Raw genomic sequence first — 20,304 nt, 5'->3', positions numbered from 1 at the left:
CAAGAGTAGGAAGGCCAGTCTTTCTCCCGAAAAGCTGTTGGCTATTTTGAACTGCCGAACATTCAGATCACAGCCCAAATCATAGCCAGATGTCATTAAATCAGTCCCTGGCTCATGGAAAGCCCCAGCATAGTTGAATGCAATGATGCCTGGTGCTGTGCCATGCCCATGATTGTCTTCTGGGATCCGTCCATTTTGCATTGGCTGATTTTCAGAACTAGATTGCCCAGACTTTCTTCCTAGTCTGAAAGCTCTGGTCTGCTCTACGGGAACACAGCAGCCTCCATTGCCTGACAGGTGGTGGCTGTACCCAACGAGCATTGGCTGGGCATCAAACCCAGGTCTCCCACACAGGAGGTGAGAATGCCACCACTGCCCTCCACGCCCACTTACAACCTCCCAGTATGTGGTCAAGTGTCTGTTCTTAACAGTAGGCTTTGGATCGGGCTAGCTCTATAGCACAAGACTCACAAAATGGAAACCTCACTGCCATCGAGAACTCGTAGCAACCCTACAGAACAGGCTAGAAATGCCCCTGTGAATTTCTGAGACTCCTGTTGGGAGGAGAAAGCACAGTGTTTCTCCAGAGGAGCAGCAGGTGGTTTCAAACTGCTGGCCTTGGGGTTAGCAGTCTAACACATAACCACTATGCCACTAGGGTTCCTTCAACACCAGACTGGTTTTCCTAACTTTTCAACATGGCAAGATGTTGGACTCTTGCTTCTGTCCTTTCCAGAAGGTTCTGGGTGCTTTTTACAAAAAATCTCAACCCACTTCCAGCCAAAGGTCCCAGAAGGGTGGATTTCGGCTCAGCCAACACTTAATGCTCCCTATACATTTAGCTCTAAGGGAACTACTTCTCGCCATTAGAATGAATAGCAGCTGCTAGATCACAGGGACCTCTACATAGATAAATGGAGTGGAAAAGTTGTTTTGTTTTGTTTACTTTTACTTTACCAGGAACTAGCACTTTAAAAAAAATCATTTTATTGGGTCTCGTACAACTCATGACCCTTCTGTAAGGGGATGGGCTTTGGGCCTCCACTCTGGGCTACCCCTCATTCACAATGATATGATTTTTTGTTCTTTGATGCCTGACACTTGATCCCATTGACACCCATTATCACACAGGTTGGTGTGCTTTATCCACGTGGGCTTTGTTGCTTCTCACCTAGATGGCCGCATGTTTATCTTCAAGTCTTAAGACCCCAGATGCTATATCTTTTGATAGCTGGGCACCATCAGCTTTCTTCACCACATTTTTTTATGCGCCCGCTTTGAATTCAGAGATTGTGTCGGGAAGGTGAGCATCACAAAATGCCAAGTTATTAGAACAAAGTGTTCTTGCCTTGAGGAAGTACTTGAGTGGAGGTCTAATGTCCACCAGCTACTTTAATAGTAACCCTATACATATATTCACATAGATCTATTTCCCCATCATCGTCTATAAACATATTTAAATATGTACATGGCTGTATTCAGACATCTATAAATGCCCTTTGCCTCCTAGTTCTTGCCTTTATTTCCTTTTACTTTTCTCTTGTCCTACTATCATGTGCACCCCCTTGATCAAGCCCTACCAGGTCTCCTAAACACTCCTCACCACCAATTTTGAAAGATTTGTTCCCTTGAACCTGGGTTTATTAACACCCACTTCCTTTTCCCCACCTCCCCCTCCCATGTCCCCTTGGAACCATCAGTCCCATTGTTTTCTCCTCCAATTGTTTATCCTGCCTATTTTATTTAGATAGAACTGCAGAGATAATAATATGCACAAAAACAAGACAGAGCAAAGCAACAAAAGAAAACAAAACAATAAAAAAAAACCAATGACAAAAAAATAGAAAAGGCTGTAAATAGTTCCAAGTCTGTTTCTTGACCTTTAGGAGTGTTTTATGGTGGAGTCTGATCGGGTGCCATGCCCTGGCCCCAAAGTCTATTTTTTGTATTCTCTTGGGAATTCTTTGCTCTGTTCCCCTTACTGTTCTTTTGCACACCTTAGTGTTTTGCCTCGGTGTGGTGGGGTCAGATCAGGCTATTTCCAGTGTTGTCCCAAGTAGGGCTATGAGTCAGTGAGAGATGTCATGTCTCATAGTGGGACCAGCCATATGAGCCTCTCTTTGCATTGGCTGCTATGAGCAGGGATATCGTCCTCAAGGCTTGGTGGGCCAGGATGTGCTCTACTCTCTATTCATTTGCTCCTGTGTGCTCTGATCAGATCTGTCTCTCTCCCTGAGCTGCAACTTCAGTGCTGTCCTCTGAAGTAAATTCTTCTGGGGGATGGCTGTCCACATAGTTAGGATTGGGGCCAGCCCCTCAGATCTCTCCACTGGTTCCCTGCTTAATGCCGGTATGTTGCATTCACATCTTGGAGCATGGGGTTGAAGGAAGGAAGGAAGGAAGGAAGGAAGGAAGGAAGGAAGGAAGGAAGGAAGGAAGGAAGGAAGGAAGAGAATTATTGCACATATAGCTAGGGTAAAATTTAACAACTTAATATTTGTTTTCCCTTTAAACTATTCTTAATTTGTTCTGTTTTTGTTTTTTGCTTCCTTTTGGATTGAAAAAAAAATGTAACCCATGTCATTGAACAAGTTGTATGGACATTGTTCAATGAAAACCTAATCTGCTGTATAAACTTTCACTGAAAGCACAATAAAATTTTATTTTCAAAAAAAAAGAAACAGAAAGAAAAGACAAACCCTGGAACTATATTAGATTAAAGTTATACTCCAGGTTAAGAAGGCGGGTGGGTGGGGCGAAAAGTGCACTTACTTCTACACTCAAGACACTGTTCCAGGACTTCTTGATGCCGATCAGGTTCTGGAGATTGAAAGACTGTTTCCTCTCATTGGAATGGTAGACGTTGTTGTTAGCTGTCAACAAGTTAAGTCCTACATGTGGGAATCCCATGGAGAGCAGAGGACAACATGCCCCAGGCCTTCACCACCCTCATGATCATCTCCATGACTACTGTTTCTGTGGGCCTTCAGTGTCTGTGGTAGTTACATAATTTCACGTCAACTTGATGGAGTGAAGGGGTGGAGTTTAGCCTGTCAATCAGGTCACAGCATGGTTGTGCCTTCTGGTAGGTGTGGCCTTCTCTGTGGATTCTGGGGAATGTCTCTCTTCCTCCCTGGAGGCTGGACACACTCTCTCTGCTACACATTCCTGTTGACAAGCCACAAGGAGCCATGCTGATGGTAGCCAGAGCCCTGGAGAGGCATCCACTGCCATTGGACCAGCAGGACTTGCCACCCACCGGCCTGTGATCTTCCTGCGTTCAGCATCATTGCATGTACTGCGTGAGTCTGAAGAGGAATTCGTGGGCTATTATCAGACTTCTGGACTTGATCTGGACTGGGCTGGGAGGTTTTAGTGATGCTTGATAACTTCCTGGTATAAAGTTCTCGCTGCAACAGAGGAATGTCTCTGTATTTGTTTCTCTAGTCAACCTGGCCTAGCACGTGCCTTCCAAGCTCGGGGCTCATCTCCCACGACTATATCAGACCTCGTGGAGGGTTTTCCATCCGCAGGTTTTTCATGGGCTAATTACTGAAAGTTTATTGTCAAGCTTTTCTTCCTCATCCATCCTAATCTGGAAATTCTGCTCAAGCCTGTCCACCACGGGGGACCCTGGTGGTATTTGACATCCCCACAGCCTAGCTTTCAGAGTCACAGTAATGCACGTGGCATCATGGCATGCCATCCTGACAGACTGGTGCAAAGGGGTGTGGATCCCGAAAGTAAAATGCAACTGACTGGGATGAAGAGCTGGCCATGGCCACCTCTCCAACTCTGCACACAGTACTTTCCTTTAGAGTTCTCATGGCTTGAGATGAATGAGACAGAAAGCAAGCTTTCCAGTGACTTCAATTCCATAGAAAATGGCATGAATTATACCCTGCTGTTGCTAAGGAGCTGTAAGAACTACTGATCAGAAGGAAACAAAAATATCTGATTGCCTCGAAGATAACAAGTCATAGGTCTTAGAGGCCAAGTCAGCCTTTTGAGCTGTAATGTTTAGGTATCGACAGGAACACAGGCATGTCGGTCTTCTAAAGCTGCCCCATCATTCACGCATTCAGCGGAGGGCGAAGTAAACACCCGCACACGAAGGGACTCATCCTCTCAGCAGCACGCAGAAGGAGGGCCCTTTTCTTGCCAAACGCCGATTTACTAAGAATCAGGGCTGCCTTGCCCCGTGAGCTCATGAAACACCAGCTCATGTCCAGAACCTACAAGTTCTGCGCTGAAAATCCTCACATGAGAAATGACTCCCCTAAGGTAGCCACGCATTCTACTTGGTGAGTCCTTCCCCACCCCCAGGCCCCCCCCCCGCGACCTCCCCTCAGTGGAACACAAAGGAAAATGGACACATGTCAGTGCTTTTGCCAGGCAGTCCACGACACGCAGAGATGCAGGAGCTTCGCAACAAGAAAAGCAGGCTCTTCCGTTTTATCCCAAACACAACAGTAATTTTAACTGGCCCCAGGGTTGAGCGTCACCCGATGAATGGCTTCCAGGGCCTCTGGCTCTTTGGGACACATGGAGAAAAGTATTTTTAGCACAGCTATTTGGAAATCTTTGAGAACTCAGATCTGTTATTCCGCCTGGTACCAAAGAAAGTTTTCCCTCGGTGTTCTCATAAAAGACACCCAGACACCAGTATCCTACGGCGACCCATTCCCAGCGGAAGGTAAAGTGTTTATTTTTATTTTGCTTCCTCTTCACTATCTTTCTTTTTTCTTTAGAATTTTAGCAAACGGAGATGTGAGAGCTTGTGTTCATGACTAGAGTTTGCGAGTTGATTAGACAACTGGCCCTCTAGAGAGGGTTCAGGGAAAAGAAAACCTGAGTCCCAGTCTCGGTTCTGATGCTGGACTTCTAACGATGGACCCATGAGCAGGCTTCTCTGGCCCTCAGCCATCTGTCTGGTCTACCATCAGAGGGTCTGTGGGAGGACGATATGAGCCCGACATCCCCTTGTAGGCTAGAAAATGCTTTGCAGATGTCAGCATGGGACTTCTGTGCCAGCTAGCAGTTCATGTCAAGCAGCCAAGGCTCTCTAATTCATAAACTCTTGATAATAAGAAGTCTGTATACACGACTACGCTTCTCTTGCTGCAACCTGAGTTGAGTCTAGACGAGCCTTTGCCCAAGAGTTCAGTGACTCGGTGATCGCACTGTGCTGAGGAAAGGGACTTGTCTCGTCGCAATGAGACACTGTGACTGTGCTGTCCTGCAGGGTGAGTAGTGGCGGGGGAGGTGGAAGCAATTCAAAGCACAAGTAATCAGGAAATTAAGAGGGGGGATTGGAACGCCAAAGGCAAAGAGCTGAGAAACCACAACACAGAAGTTCTCACATTTGCTCATGCACGGTGCCACTCCTAAGGCAGCTAGGACAGGATAAATGCGGCTATTGTGAAATCTGTACTTTGTAGGCCAAGGATATGTCTTCTTTTGGCCGTCCCTGTTTACCTACCTTCTTCCTAATGACTTCCAGGCAGAGCGCAGTTGCCAACTTGCATGAATAATCAAGTCCAGCCCTCTGTCGTGAAGTAATTATGTCACAGTTTCCTTCGCATGATGTAGGTGAAAACATGAGCATTTTGACACGACTGGAACCTGGATAAAGTCTTGGCTGTGTCATCTTATGGCTGTGTAGACTTGAGTCATCACAGTCCAGTCTTATTATTTGTGAAGATAATGACGTCACGAAAGTGTGGTGGGAATGAAATAGATGATGTCTCTGATACACCTGGCACAGAGGCAAAGACTATAGTATGTTAGCCCTTCTCAATTAGATATTCCTTACATACGCACGCGCGCGTGTGTGTATAAAACTCTGAACCAAATTTCTAGAAATTGAGTCTGTAAACTGATGTCATCAGAATTTCTCCAAGCAGTTTCCATTGCTAGTTTAGCAAGAACAATGGGTGATGTGAATTTAAAGAGTTACAAGACACTATACAAATCCAAGATACACAATAACCTGAAGGCTCTGCCATATACAGTCGTATAAATCAACGTTTAAGTGTTTAAAGAACCTGCTGCTTTGTAGTGGCTGCAGACATTTTAAAAAGTGCATACAGTAGATCATTTACAATGCTCAGAATGGATTTGTTCAAGAACAGTACTATTTCCAGAGCTTTCATTTTCCCACTCCAAAGGAGCAACCCCAACCCACAATTCCCCACACTGTGACCTACATGAAGCACAGTAACTGGCTCCTTAGGGTCTCAGACACTGAAAATCTTGATGTGAACAGTCTCTTTTTGTATTTTTAAGTCATTTTATTGGGGGTTTGTATAACTCTTATCACATCCATACTTACATCCATGTGCCCAGCGCACTTCTCCATTTGTTGCCATCATCATTTTCTTTTTTTTTAATTGTTTAACCTAGTTCTTTGTTGGTGGTACACCTTTGATAAATAATATATATCAAATTTTATTCATGTTAAATGCCTATAATGTATTTATTATTATGTCTATTATTATTTTATAAATCATTTCATTAGGGGCTCATACAATTCTTATCACAATCCATACATCAATCCATTGTGTCAAGCACATTTGTACATTTGTTGCTATCATCACTCTCAAAACATTTTCTTTCTACTTGAGTCCTTGGTATCAGCTCCTCATTTTTCCCCTCCCACCCCCAACTTCCCTCCCTCATGAACCCTTGATAATTTATAAATTATTACTATTTTTCCATGTCTTACACTGACTGATGTCTCTCTTCACCCATTTTCTGTTGTCCATCCCCCTGGGTGGGGGTTATATGTAGATCATTGTGATCAGTTCCCCTTTTCTCGGCCCACTTTCCCCTTCCCCTCCTGGTATGGTTATTCTCAATATTGGTCCTAAGGGGTTTATCTGTCCTAGATTTCCTATGTTTCCAGCTCTTATATGTACCCATGTACATGCTCTGGTCTAGCCAGATTTGTAAGGTAAAATTGAGATCATGATAGTGCGGGGGAAGCATTAAAGAACTAGAGGAAAGTTGTATGTTTCATCATTACTGCACTGCACCCTGACTGGCTCGTCTCCTCCCTGTGACCATTTCCTCCCTGTGACCATTCTGTAAGGGGATGTCCAGTTGCCTACAGATGGGCTTTGGGTCTTCACTCCACAATCTCCCTCATTCATAATATGATTTTTTTTTGTTCTGGGTCTTTGATGCCTGATACCTGATCCTATTGACAACTCATGATCACACAGCTGGTGTGCTTATTCCATGTGGGCTTTATTGCTTCTTGGCTAGATGGCCGCTTGTTTACCCTCAAACCTTTAAGGCCCCAGATACTATGTCTTTTGATAGCCGGGTACTATCAGCTTTCTTCACCACATTGGCTTATGCACCCACTTTGTCATCAGCAATTGTGTCGGGAAGGTGAGCATCATGGAATGCCAGGTTAATAGAACAAAGTGTTCTTGCATTGAGGGAGTACTTGAGTGGAGGCCCAATATCCATCTGCTACCTTAATACTAAACCTACACATATATGCACATAGATCTATTCCCCATCATCATATATAAATATATTTACATATGCACATGCCTGTATTTAGAACTCTAAGTGCCTTTTTGCTTGCTAGTTCTTTCCTCTACTTATTTTTACTTTCCTCTTGTCCCACTATCATGTTCAGCCTTCATTTGGGTTTCAGTAATTCAGTTACCTGGTTACATTGCTCTTGAGCATGCCCTACCAGGCATCCTACACCCTCCTAACCATCAATTTTAGATCATTTATTGTTACCTTGTCTCTGGGTTTGTTAACACCCACTTCCTTTCCCCCGCCTCCCCCTCTCCTATGTCCCCCTGGAACAGATGGTCCCAATGTTTTCTCCTCTGATAGTTTATCCCACCTATCTTATCTAGATAAACATGCAGAGACAATAATCCACACTAAACAAGACAGAGTAAAACAAAGCAACAAAAGAAAACAAAACAATAACAAGAAAGAAAGAACAGCTTATAAATAGTTCCAGGTCTGTTTGTTGACCTTTAGAAGTGTTTTCTGGTCAAGTCTGATGGGGTGCCATGCCCTGGCCCCAAAGTCTATTTTTGGTATTCCCCAGGGACTTCATTGCTCTGCTTCCCTTGCTGTTCTGTTACACACCCTTAGTGTTTCGCCTTGGTGTGGTGGGGTCAGATTGGGCACAATACCTGTACTGTGTCTCCAGTGTTGTCCATGGTATTGCTATGGATCAGTGAAGGATGTTGTGTCTCGTGGTGGGGTTGGCTATATGGTCCTCTGTGCATTGGCTGCTCAGAGCAGGAATATCATTCTCAAGGTTTAATGGGCCAGGATGTGTTGTTCCACTCTCTCCCCTCTCCCTTCATTCTCTCCTGTGTGCTCTGATCAGACATATCCCTCTCCCTGAGCTGTAGCTTCAGTGCTGTCCTCTGAAGTGCATTCTTCTGGGGCACTGCAGGCTGGAACAAACAGTTTCATCTTCTCCCCTGGGGCAGCTGGTCGGTCTGAAACACCGACTTGTGATTGAGAGCCTAGTACTTATCCCACAAGGGCTCCTTCCAAAGAAGCGTCCAGTGGGAAAAACACATGTTAGCACATAGTCTACATAGATTTGCATATTTCCATCCAATCCTTTGAAGCCTATTGTCTGAGGAGCGGCTAGGAATGGGCACCAGGTTTCTTACTGGGGTAATGAAAATGTTCTGAAGTTAGATGGTGGCATGCATTGAATTGTGTACTTTAAACAGATTAGCTCATAAATGGAGTAATCCTATGGTATGTAAACTATATCTCCATAAGACTAATGAGAGATATTGTCATGTTTTTAAATCCATGACCTACGTGGCTCTGTTCCATTAAAAATAACCAAGTTCATTCCAATGCAAAGACTTGTTAAGGGGTCACAACCGGCTCAGTGGCACCAATCACAGCAGTTAGACTCCTATATGGACAGTATGTCGTGCATTTATGAGTAAAAGACAATTAATTTGTTCAGTGGATGAATTTGATCGTGTCAGTTGTTTCAATTCATTCCTTCTTGTACATAGGTATGTACATGCACATATGCATACACAAACATGTACATGTGCTTATGCATACACACCAGGATGTCTTACTCATCGGGAGCCATGATTCTCAGCCACCAGCTCTGGGAGGGAAACCCGAGTGCTATTAGATCTGCGCAGAAGAGACACGCTTCTGGATCACATGGTGTAAGGCCTGGCTTAAATTCACTCAGCTCTTTCATTGAGACCCTCGGGCTAATGGCGTCTTGGGGCACCACTGTCTTGTTTTCTGCAGATTTTAAATTAATGTTTGAGCCCCCCTCCCATCAGGATGAGCAGAGCACTCTAATGAACTGGTCCTGCACGTGGTTTTCCCATGAAAAGCAGGATTGTCCCAAAAGTGGCACTGCCTTGCTCCAGGTTTTGAATTCCCATAAAGGCGAAGGGAACCACCAATGTGGTTGGAAAAAGTACAGTCCGATTACTCCTTAGAAGGGAGGGTGGCAAGACTTTGGACATGTTGTCATGAGAGACCAGTTCCTGGAGAAGGACGTCTTGTTTGATAAAGCAGAGGGGCAGTGAAAAAGAGCAAGATCTTGAAGAAGGTGAGCTGTCATGGTAATTCCAACAAGGGGCTCGACCATTACAACCATGGTGACAATGGCACAGAGCTGGGTAGAGTTTCATTCTGCTGGCCTCGAGGTCAAGGTCATTGTGAGATGGGGTCAACTGGACAGCACCTAAGAACAGCAACAGCGATAGCATGGTGTGTACAAAGCATTCACCTGGTAGCAGTGTAGATGTCTGTAATGAGCGAGCACGTAGGTAAAGAGCTGTGAGGTCAAGAGTGAAATTATTTGATGCGATTGTTTTTTTGCTGTGGAGAGATGTTCAGGACAGGTGAAGGGAAAGGCGTTAAAGAATTATAATAATGACCTGATATCACTTTTCTCTAGAGCATAGAGTAGCTAGGATGCCAACCAAAATGGGAAGAACAAGAGAGCTACCAGAGATCCGTATTCATTTGCCTCCTAATTGCCTGTTCTTTTTCATACATACTTTTTGCAGAGAAGTCCTGGTGGTGTAGTGGTTACTTGTAGGCTTCGAACTCCAAGGTCAGCAGTTGGAAACCACCAGCCACTCCTTGGGATAAAGACAGGCCTCTGTGTTCCCGTAAACATTTACAGTCTCAGAAACCCACAGGGGCAGTTCTACCCTGTCCTATAGTCGCTATGAGTCAGCATTGCCTCAATGGCACTGAGTTTTGCATTTTGTTTTTCCAAATAAGTGTATATATATGTGTGTGTGTGTGTGTATACATGTCCATTTTTATCTTTGTTTCCTGTAGAGTAGGTGCAACAGTAATGGATTTAGAAATTTTAAAAATCAATCCTCATCCTCCCAACCCCTGTGTTGACCTTGTTCGCTGCTACCAGGAGATCCTGAGGATTGACATGGTTTGGGATGAATGTGCTCAGAGACAAGCAGCAAAGTCAGTTGCTGCCAACGCCCTTCTCACCTCCACGCAGACTCAATCTTGCCAGAAGGCCCATCTGAAAGGGACACTTACGCCCCTGTGTTTCTCTTCCAGAACCGAAGATGTTTGTCTTGCTCTATGTCACAAGTTTTGCCATCTGTGCAAGCGGCCAGCCTCGGGGTAACCAGTTCAAAGGAGAGAACTACTCCCCGAGATATATCTGCAGCATCCCCGGCTTACCTGGACCGCCAGGTCCCACAGGAGCAAATGGTTCCCCTGGGCACCACGGTCGGATCGGCCTTCCCGGAAGGGATGGGCGAGATGGCAGGAAAGGAGAGAAGGGCGAAAAGGGAGCTCCAGGTAATGATACTGAAGTTGTGCAAATCCTCTCCTTCCCCTTCCCCTTCCTGTGCGGCATTTTCTCACGAGAGCAGTCCCTTCAGCTCCTTCTCTATTTCATCTTCGCTGATGATAATAATAATTTATTGACATCTAAGATGCTTCAGAGTCCCTGGGTAGTACGAGAGAGTTAGGATGGAAGCTCCAGGTTGCCCAGCAGAACTGCGGAAGAAAGGCTTGACAATGTGAAAAATCAGTCCCTGAACCCTACCTGGGCACACAAGGGGTTGCCATCCAGCTGACTCACCTTGGCAGCAACGAACAGCTAGAACTAGGTTTCAGGAACAGCCCCAAATGCATGTCCTCATTTCATTGCACCTTCCAGGTGAAGGTTATCACATTTGATAGGTAAACAAACAATTACACACAAACAAGACGAATCACACCAAACAAGTGCTGGTCCATGGGGTGGGGGAGGTTAATTGAATCACTAGAGATGAGATAGTGTTGCTAGTAATGGCAGAGCTGGATCCAAACATCTGATGCCTGGAACCAGTGGGCCTCCTTTTAACCCATTACCAGAGTGTGATCCTGGTCACAAGAGCAGGCCTTGGCCAGGTGTGGGGAGGTGTGCATGGGTGGACAGACAGACGGATGCGATTGGAGGTGTACACAATGCTCAGAGGCAGGGATCTGGAAGTACAGGTGCCATCCCTGCCCTTGTACAAATCTCCCAAATCAAGAAGAGAAAGGCCTCCGGGGTCTGATTCTTGGCACATGCCGTGACGAGATTCCTCAGTAGGCTCCCTCTGCTAGCTCCTCGCCATCCCATCCCTCCTGTGGCTGCTGATATAATACCCCAGCCCTTCTCGGCATCACACTGTCCCTGAGTTCTTCGGTCATTTCCACCTTTGTTTTTGGCCACAAATCAATTGGCCCAGGAACCTTGGCCGATTCCAAGTAAACAGAATGTTAAATTCTACAGAGGTTGTGGAAGTGCTCAAAGAGGAAATGGTTTGGAATCAATCTTGGAAAGCAATGCCTGAGTGTGAAAGCTGGGACCAAAGATAAGGAGGAGGGCAGGGGCGGGGGTGGGGGGTGAATCCCTAGATCTGGGCACTGTGTCTTTCTCTGGTGGTTGCATCTGATGCATAGTGTTCTCTCGTGCTACTTAAGAGGCACTCAAAGTGTTAGCTCATTATTCTTCTGGATGCAAAGACACTTTGTCTATCACATCAGTAGCTATCACCTCCTGGTGAATTGCTCGACATAAGACAAAGACCCTTCAGATACAGGTATCTCATCAAATAAAGAACCTTGCATTTGGAGCGAGGACCATATTTTTCAAAGGTGGTTGCACCCTCACACCTGTGGACACATGTGATTGCTTTGCCTTGGCCATGGATATTTTTGAACTTCAGTAGTAACACCAGGGTCAGAATTTGTACCAGTGGCCCTTTTCGCTTACTTTGTCTAGAGGCAATGATGTAGTAGTGATGCACACCTGCTTTTGAATCAGAGAGGTGTTAGGTCCCAACCCTGACATTTTCAATTAAAAACTTTGTATTCTTGAGCTCTGGTGGCGTAGTGGCTATAATTTGGGCAGCAATCTGCAAGGTCAGCAGTTGAATGCCACCAATCACTCCTTAGGAGAAAGATGGAGCTTTCTACTTCTGTAAAGAGTTGTGATCTCAGAAACTCACGGGGGGCAGTTCTACCCTGTGCTGTGAGTTGGCAGTTCTCTCAGTTGTACATGGTGGCACTTAACAACAATTTCCTTGGGAAAATAGCCCATTTGAGCCTAAGTTTCCTGTGGTTCCCTGGTGGTACAGTGCATTACACACTGGGCTGCAACTGCAAGGTTGGCAGTTCGAACCCCACCAGATAATCTCAGGAAGAAAGATGAGGCTTTCTGCTCCTGTAAAGGCTTTCAGCCTTGGAAACCCCAAGGGAAAGCTTTCCTCTGCCCAAAGGGTTGCTATGAGCCAGAATTGCCTTGATAGTTATCTTTGGGTTTTGTTTTTGTTTTAAGTAAAGGTGATTGTACGGATGAAGGCCAGTAATATAGCCTAAGCCCTCAAAAGAATAAGCACTCATAAATATGAGCTGTTACTGTTTATTACACTATGCTTTACAACAATGATGTTAATTAATACTTATTACATTGGGATTTACAAATGTGGCTCATCACTCATTTGAGGAGGATCCACACATCATTGAGTGAAGTGGAGATGAATGATCTGTCTCATGAGGTCATTCTGGTGTTCTCTGACGGTGTTTGTATGTATATGCATTCAGATGAAATTAAATGTTCCTAATTGCTGCCATTTTTACCCTACAAGGGGACATCAAAAAGCTTAAGGGAAAAAATGACATGAAAAGATGGTAGAATGTTTCCATGAACTTTGGATAGTCCCTCCTCTGGCCCCGTCCCTCTATACAATAGTAACTAAACTCCCACATTCCTCAGTCTAGTTCATGACGTTGCCCATATGTTATTCATCCCTCAGCCCCTTTGAGCACCTACCAGCAAGCTGTGCTCGTCAAGACCAGGGTTTCCCATCGTGGTGTTCATGATGTCTTAGGTTGGCCATTCTTTGCTGTGGAGGACGGTCCTGAACAGTAAGGGATATTTAACACCATCCCACTAGAGGCCAGTAGTGCCCCCACACAAGCTTTGGCATCCCTAGTGAGTGGTGTAGGTGGGCAACTCTAGTGGTGAGTGCTGAATAGGAAGACCTTTGAGTGGGAGAGGCCAATCTGTACACGCATAATTACGTCGCCTCCGAATATACTAATAAGGACCACTTATGAAGACTGAGAGCCGTTCTGGAGTAGCTGTTATACAGTGGGGTGCTAACCGAAAGGTCAGCACTTCAAAACCACCTGTGGGAGAAAGATGGGGCTTTCTGCTCCGGTAATGGGTTACAGCCTTGGAAACTCACAGGGGCAGTTCTACCTTGCCCTATAGGGTTGCTATGAGTGCATGTCACCTCAATGGCAGTGGGATGAAGGTGATCTTACATGTCAGGCACTTTGCAGTCAGTGTTGAATGCCCTCCACAATTCTCTGGTCAATAATCAGAGTCAGCAATAGAAAGAGACTTACACATGAAAAAAGAAATGAAATTTGACCAAAGAAAATTACACTTCCAGCCTGAGATCATTTAAATCCAGTACACCTAGGGATATTCAAAGGTAAGAAAGGAGAGGTCAGCGTCCTTGTAAGATCAATGAAAAGAAACAGCCCTCACTTACAAATGAGAGAACCAAGGCCCTGGGGTTTGGGGGATGTGTCACTGGGCAGGAAACCCCAGCATTTTGTCAGCCATGTGCCCTGTTACAAATCCTCACTACAAACACCCTAGTGCATGCAACAAGTTCAGGCACAAACACATCTCTTTTTCCAATTCCCTAGCCTAGGTTGAAAATATAGGTCTTATTATTCAGAATTCTGAATCTTCAGTAAAGATGTCTGTCTCCCTCACTGACCTTCTGACTCTGAAGCACAGTAGCATGGTAGCAGATTGTTGCTGCTGCGTAAGGCCAGGGGTTGCGCTCTGACTCAGTTTCCTTATGCACAACAGAGCCAAACACTGACGACTTGCACCTCTCCGAATGTGTGGCCATGGCCATGTCTTCGAATACTTCTCGCATGACTTCAGAGATGGGACCACTTGGCTTCCGTTTATCCTCCAGCTTCAGACACGTGAGAGGACAGACTAGGGACCCACATGGGGCAGTTCTCCCCTGACCTGTAGGGTCACGAAGAGCTGGGACCAACTCAACAGCTTACAATAACAATTATTTATGGTTTGGTCTCTGAGAAGTTTCAAGTGGCTGAGATCTCAAGCAATCTAGCCCACCCCTTTCTTTGATAGGCCTGAGAACTAACACCAATGAGATCAAGGCCCTTCTTCACCCAGCTCACAAGAGCTGAGCTGGGAGCTTGATCCCACATCTGCTGAGTCATGGTTTATGACTTTTCCTATCAACACAATGTAAAGTCCCAATGGGCATGGGTAGTTTCCCTTATCCCATTTAAATCTAATTTGTTTCCCCTGTTACAAATGGGCCAATGGGAACCCAGAGAGGTGAGCTGACTTGCCCAGAGTACTAGAGTTAGAGGTAGGATAATGTGAGTACACAGTGAAGCAGAATGATTGACACTGTTGCTTTGTTAAGCCAGTAAACATTCGGCTTCTGCTGAAGATTGCAAAGAAAAATCAAAAGAAGTCTGGAGACTCAAGTCATTAACTAAAAAGCAAATTCAGCAGCAAGATTGTCTCTGTACTCGGTTTCTAATGCCCCAAAAGGTGAAAATAGAAAAAATCAGACTCTGATGGCCTTACTTCAAGAGCTCAAGAACAGAATCTTTTCTGGCTGGGGCTAATCACCATGTACCCCATGGACAGTGAGAGGCCAGCACAGCCCTCAAAAGCATGGACAGTCACCAGAAAAGGCCACAGGCACCATCAGCCTCTTCTCAGCAGCATAATTTTTGAGCAGCCTTTCCCCAAAGTATTAAAACAAACATCTTGATACATTAAGAGAAAAGCCTCCATTCTCTTCAAAGTTACATTGCCCAGAACTCTCCATGACTAACTTCACCAAACAGTTGAGGAATGATGAAATCATCCAGCATATACATGTGTGATGCTCCAATAAATAACATCATAGCGTGTTCTGCACTTTTAAAAACCTCAGCTCAATAAACGTATGTTAGACAGGGTTCTCTAGAGAAACAAAACCAGGACACTTATGGTTTTATATATATTTGATAGCTAGGTAGATATAACATAAGAAAATAAACAATCTATAGAGCAGTACAAATGGCTCAGTGCAACTCACTTTCATGAGACAGCTAATACACTGGCAGTCCTTCAATCCTTGAGGGCTGCCAGGTAGTCCTCTGTAGAGCAATTCAAGCTATGCAGCCACAGGCAGCAAACAGCAAGGTGGGTCAGCAACAGTCAGCCAGATGACAGGATCTGACAGTCCCCAGCTCAAGCGATGTACACTCTAGTAGCCTGGCAAAGCAGGTCTTGAAGGAGCCTCAAACTACAGCAACACAGTTGATGGGTTAGGTGTCCCACAGGTAATGCAAACTGAGGCAGAGAACAAGCTAAGGTCCACTCATCAAAGAGTAAGAGACAAGAAAGGCGAAGCTCGCAGAGCCATTTATCTCTCCACCCTTCAATTAATCCCACATGTGTTCATTAGCCAGGCTGGCACAAAAACCCTACCTATCACAATCAATCCCTTGCCAACTTGGCACCTGTACACAATTCTTAAGCCATATGTAATTTCCAGACATTAATGAAATCACACATATACTTAACATCAAACATCTATCATACATATAAATGAAAACACACTGAGTCCAATTGTATCTGATACATCCTACATGAACAAAGGAAAGATTCAATAAGCACATATAAAGAAAACAAACTGACAATCACAAACCTCACTTCTGCAATTGATCATGTGGTCGTAACTGATAGAACTACCTTCTTCTACATTCTGTATTACCTTTGTCCTCAGCAAGCACCCTTAGCTGACAGTGTTCTTTTTCCTTGTGGGGTGACCCAGGCCTTCATTCCTGAGGGATCTGGGTTATTAGACATCCTGTCAGGATTGGCTTGCTGTAACTTACCATTTACTTTAACCACAGGACATGGTAGCACTAAGAGTCGGCCTATGGGATCTCCTGGATTCTAAACATATTCTTCTTTACCTCCATTGTGTAGCACCAGGCAAATTTCTCCTTGGTAATCAGGATCAATCCACCACTCAGTACTGTGACACCCTTCCTGACCTGTTGATCCAAAGGCATGTGAATCCCAAAATGGACAGGGGTCATTCTCAGCTACCAGTTCAGTGGAATCCGTGCTGTGTTTCCAGGTGGGAGAGTTCCTTCCTTCGGGACCAGAACCTCCACGTCTGAAGCACACAGGGTTGCTGGGACAGGAAGCAAAAATACTGCAAGTGGATCAATAGGAGTAATAGTGAGTGGTGCGACACCAGTTTCCACCCCTTGGTTCCTGGACCCATGAATTCTGGCTATTGGAGACACAACACCATATATTGGCCACTGGTTTAGAGCGCACACAGCGTCCTGGAGAGCATTGCCCCAGCCCCGCAAGTTGCTGCCACTAGTCTCACATCTGTCCATTTTCCCTTGCAGGCAAACTGAATGGCCAGATACACTGCTCGAAGTTCTGCCCATTAGGAGGATTTCCCTTCACCACTGCCCTTTAGGGAAATCCCAGAAAGGGGCTGTGATGCTGCTGCTGTCCACTTATGAGTGGTACCTGCATATCATGCAGAGCCATCCGTAAACCAAGCATGACTTTTTCATTCTTCAGTTAACCTATCATTAGGAACTCCAGAAGGCCATAGGTGCAGACTGGGAGAAAGACGGCACTGTGACAGGAGTGGGGACTGTGGGCATTTGGGCCACTTCTTCATGCAGCTTCCTTGTACCTTCAAGTCCTGCTTTGGCCCGATCTCATATATACCACTCCCATTTAACAATGGAGTGTTGCTGCACATGTCCAACTTTAGGGACAGATAGATATTTAGGCTGAAAATACAGAATACATAGGCAATGCATTTTCCCTAATGACAAACGTGCAGTATAGATTATTAATAATCCAAAGAACGTTGTTCTCACCAGCACTGTTTAGGGAGTGTGTTGGCAATAACATTGGATGCATTGAATGCTATAACAGTACTAATGTATTGTTGTGATATATTGGTGTAAATTTTTAAGTAGTGTTTGCCTATCATTTTCAACCAATCCGCCTATGACACCAAAAGATGGCTGTTGTAATTCCTAATACAAAATTTTGTTGTGGGGCTTAAATCAGATAATGCAAATAAATTATGCACTCCCTGGTACATACAGGCTTAATAAGTACACTCCTCACTCACTGCCATAGAGTTAATTCCAACTCATACCAACCACATAGGACAGAGTAGAACTGCCCCATAGATTGCCGAGACCATCAGTCAGGGAGCTTCACGTTTCTCCCAGGTAGCAGCTCAAGCCTATGCTGCCAAGACTCCACAATAAACACAGCTCATCTATTTTTTATTAATTATTCAATTATCAATACTAATAAAAGCAGAATGGGATAGAAGACATAGATGGCTGAGGATTCACCTGGTTCTGTCTGTCCTCATGACCAGAGCACTGGGGAATGATGTCCCTACGCTCACTGAGTTCCACCTTCATCACTGAGCACTTGTTGGCGATGGATGTAGTACTAGATGGTTCATCATCAGAATGATAGCCACTCGCTTTAGATTAACCAGGATTTAAATGATGTAGCACCAACTCAGGGAAATGTACTTGGAGATCTGCGCCATCATTACAAATTACATTTCCATTTTTAATAAATAGATTGATTTTTGAAAGCTCTTTCATGGGAGGGCATACTGTTGAAAGTATACGGACAAGGCACGCTGAGGGCTGGCTGGGATTGCGTGGGTCCCCCGCGGATGACTCCATACTTAGAGGAACTCTCAATTAACTCTGAACTCTTTTTAAAGGTTTGAAAGGGAAGACTGGACCCCTAGGCCTTGCTGGAGAGAAAGGGGACCAAGGAGAGACTGGGAAGAAAGGACCCCTGGGGCCGGAGGGAGAGAAAGGAGAAATAGGTCCCGTTGGGTCTCCTGGACCAAAGGGAGACAGAGGTGACCAAGGGGACCCAGGCCCACGTGGAGTCTGCAGGTGCGGAAGCATCGTGCTCAAATCGGCCTTTTCTGTTGGCATCACGACCAGTTACCCGGAAGAAAGGCTACCAATTATATTTAACAAGGTTCTCTTCAATGAGGGTGAGCACTACAACCCTGCCACTGGCAAGTTCATCTGTGCCTTCCCAGGGATCTATTACTTTTCTTATGATATCACGTTGGCGAACAAGCACCTGGCGATTGGGCTGGTGCACAACGGGCAATACAGGATAAGGACCTTCGACGCCAACACGGGGAATCATGATGTGGCTTCCGGGTCTACAGTCATCTACCTTCAACCAGAGGATGAGGTCTGGCTGGAGATCTTCTTCAGAGACCAGAATGGCCTCTTCTCAGACCCAGGTTGGGCAGACAGCTTGTTCTCTGGATTTCTCTTATATGTGGACACGGATTATCTAGATTCCATATCAGAAGATGATGAACTGTGACCAGGGCGACTGGTCTAAACATTCCAAGTTCCTGGTGGCAAACACTTGATTCAATCCGAGGCCCTACATGGAGGAACCAGTAGCAGTGAGGCTCAAAGACAGTCCCAGTGGGCTTCTTGAACATCATCAGAGATTTATAGCACAAGCAATGAAAACAAGATGCACAGCCAAACAGGGGGGACATGGTTATGAACAAAGTCATTTCCTGAGTAGTTGGCTAAGTCAAATCTGTAGGTAAATTGGTGCAGGTGCATACAATTCTTATTTAGCTTCTCTTAGTGCATGAACGGGCTTGAAGCAGGATTTAAAAGCTATAAATACAGCAAGGGAAGGTGAATGCAATAAAGAATTTGTTTCAAGTAAGAATTGGCTCAATCATTTCAAAGTGAGGGCAAATTTTATCCAACTTTAAAAGACAGTATGAATTATCTGTCATTTGGATGTTTGTAATGCTGGTGATTTACTGTACACCAAAATGAAATGTATACAACAATAATCCCAGATATGCATTCTTTTTAAAGTGATGCTCATAAATATTTAAGCAAACTAAGGACAATGTAAATAAATGTTCCATTAAATACCGTGAGTAATAAAACCAGCTGGCAGTGGTCTTGTCTCATTAAACCTTCATAACATTGCATTTGGCCTGTTCTTTAAGAGACTTATAAAATCTCAGATGATGTCTGATAAATCTCAGCCATGAAGGGTAAGAGCAATGAGTGTTTTTAAGCGATCTAAAGTGAGGTGATGACATCCTACTATTTAGCCCTACCTGCTTCATTCAACCACATGTTAATGAGCTAGGGTGTCTGAGGCAGTGCACATTGGGGCAGATTTAGTAATCAGTGGAAACCCCTACCTTTAAGAGCTTCCTGCCGAGGGTCTGATGTCACACCATCCAATGTGATCAGAGGGCCCAGGGCACCTGCTCTTCCTATCTGTATGGGGAAGGGCAGAGTTGGCTCACCATATGAGGAAAGACGAGACCAAATAAGGAGTGAGTGAGTTTGAGAGAGACTGTGTGTGTGTGTGTGTGTGTGTGTGTGTGTGTGTGTGTAGCTGGAGGTGATGGACAGGCAGCAAGGTAATTCAGCAGCTTCACTCTCACCTGACCCCACCCTCAGTGCACTTTTTACCTTTTCCAGTTGGGAATGAGTAAAAAGTCTAAAGGTACAAGGGTTGGGAGCAGTAGCAGTAGAAATCTCTTTGGGGCATTTAAGATACTAAGTTTTTAAGTGAATCCAGGTGTCTTTATTCCTAAGTAAAGATGGAAATTAAGAGGGAAAAGTTACTGAAGCAAACCAGTAGAG

At 44.9% G+C, this 20,304-nt stretch overlaps 1 protein-coding gene across 1 annotated transcript in view; it reads left to right on the top strand.

Annotated features, from left to right (window-relative positions):
- Window positions 1-19,540, top strand: part of C1QTNF7 (C1q and TNF related 7) — a 104,867-nt gene extending 85,327 nt beyond the window's left edge. Inside the window, exons 2-3 of the mRNA XM_075545024.1 lie at window positions 10,582-10,827; window positions 18,363-19,540. Coding sequence (XP_075401139.1) covers window positions 10,582-10,827; window positions 18,363-18,994 — 878 coding nt within the window. The 3' untranslated portion in view covers window positions 18,995-19,540. The remainder of the gene's footprint in view (window positions 1-10,581; window positions 10,828-18,362) is intronic.
- The last annotated feature ends 764 nt before the right edge of the window (window positions 19,541-20,304 follow it).

This window comes from Tenrec ecaudatus, chromosome 3, assembly GCF_050624435.1.
Source record: "Tenrec ecaudatus isolate mTenEca1 chromosome 3, mTenEca1.hap1, whole genome shotgun sequence".
Taxonomy (NCBI): domain Eukaryota; kingdom Metazoa; phylum Chordata; class Mammalia; order Afrosoricida; family Tenrecidae; genus Tenrec; species Tenrec ecaudatus.
This window is presented reverse-complemented; position numbering and strand designations above follow the sequence as displayed.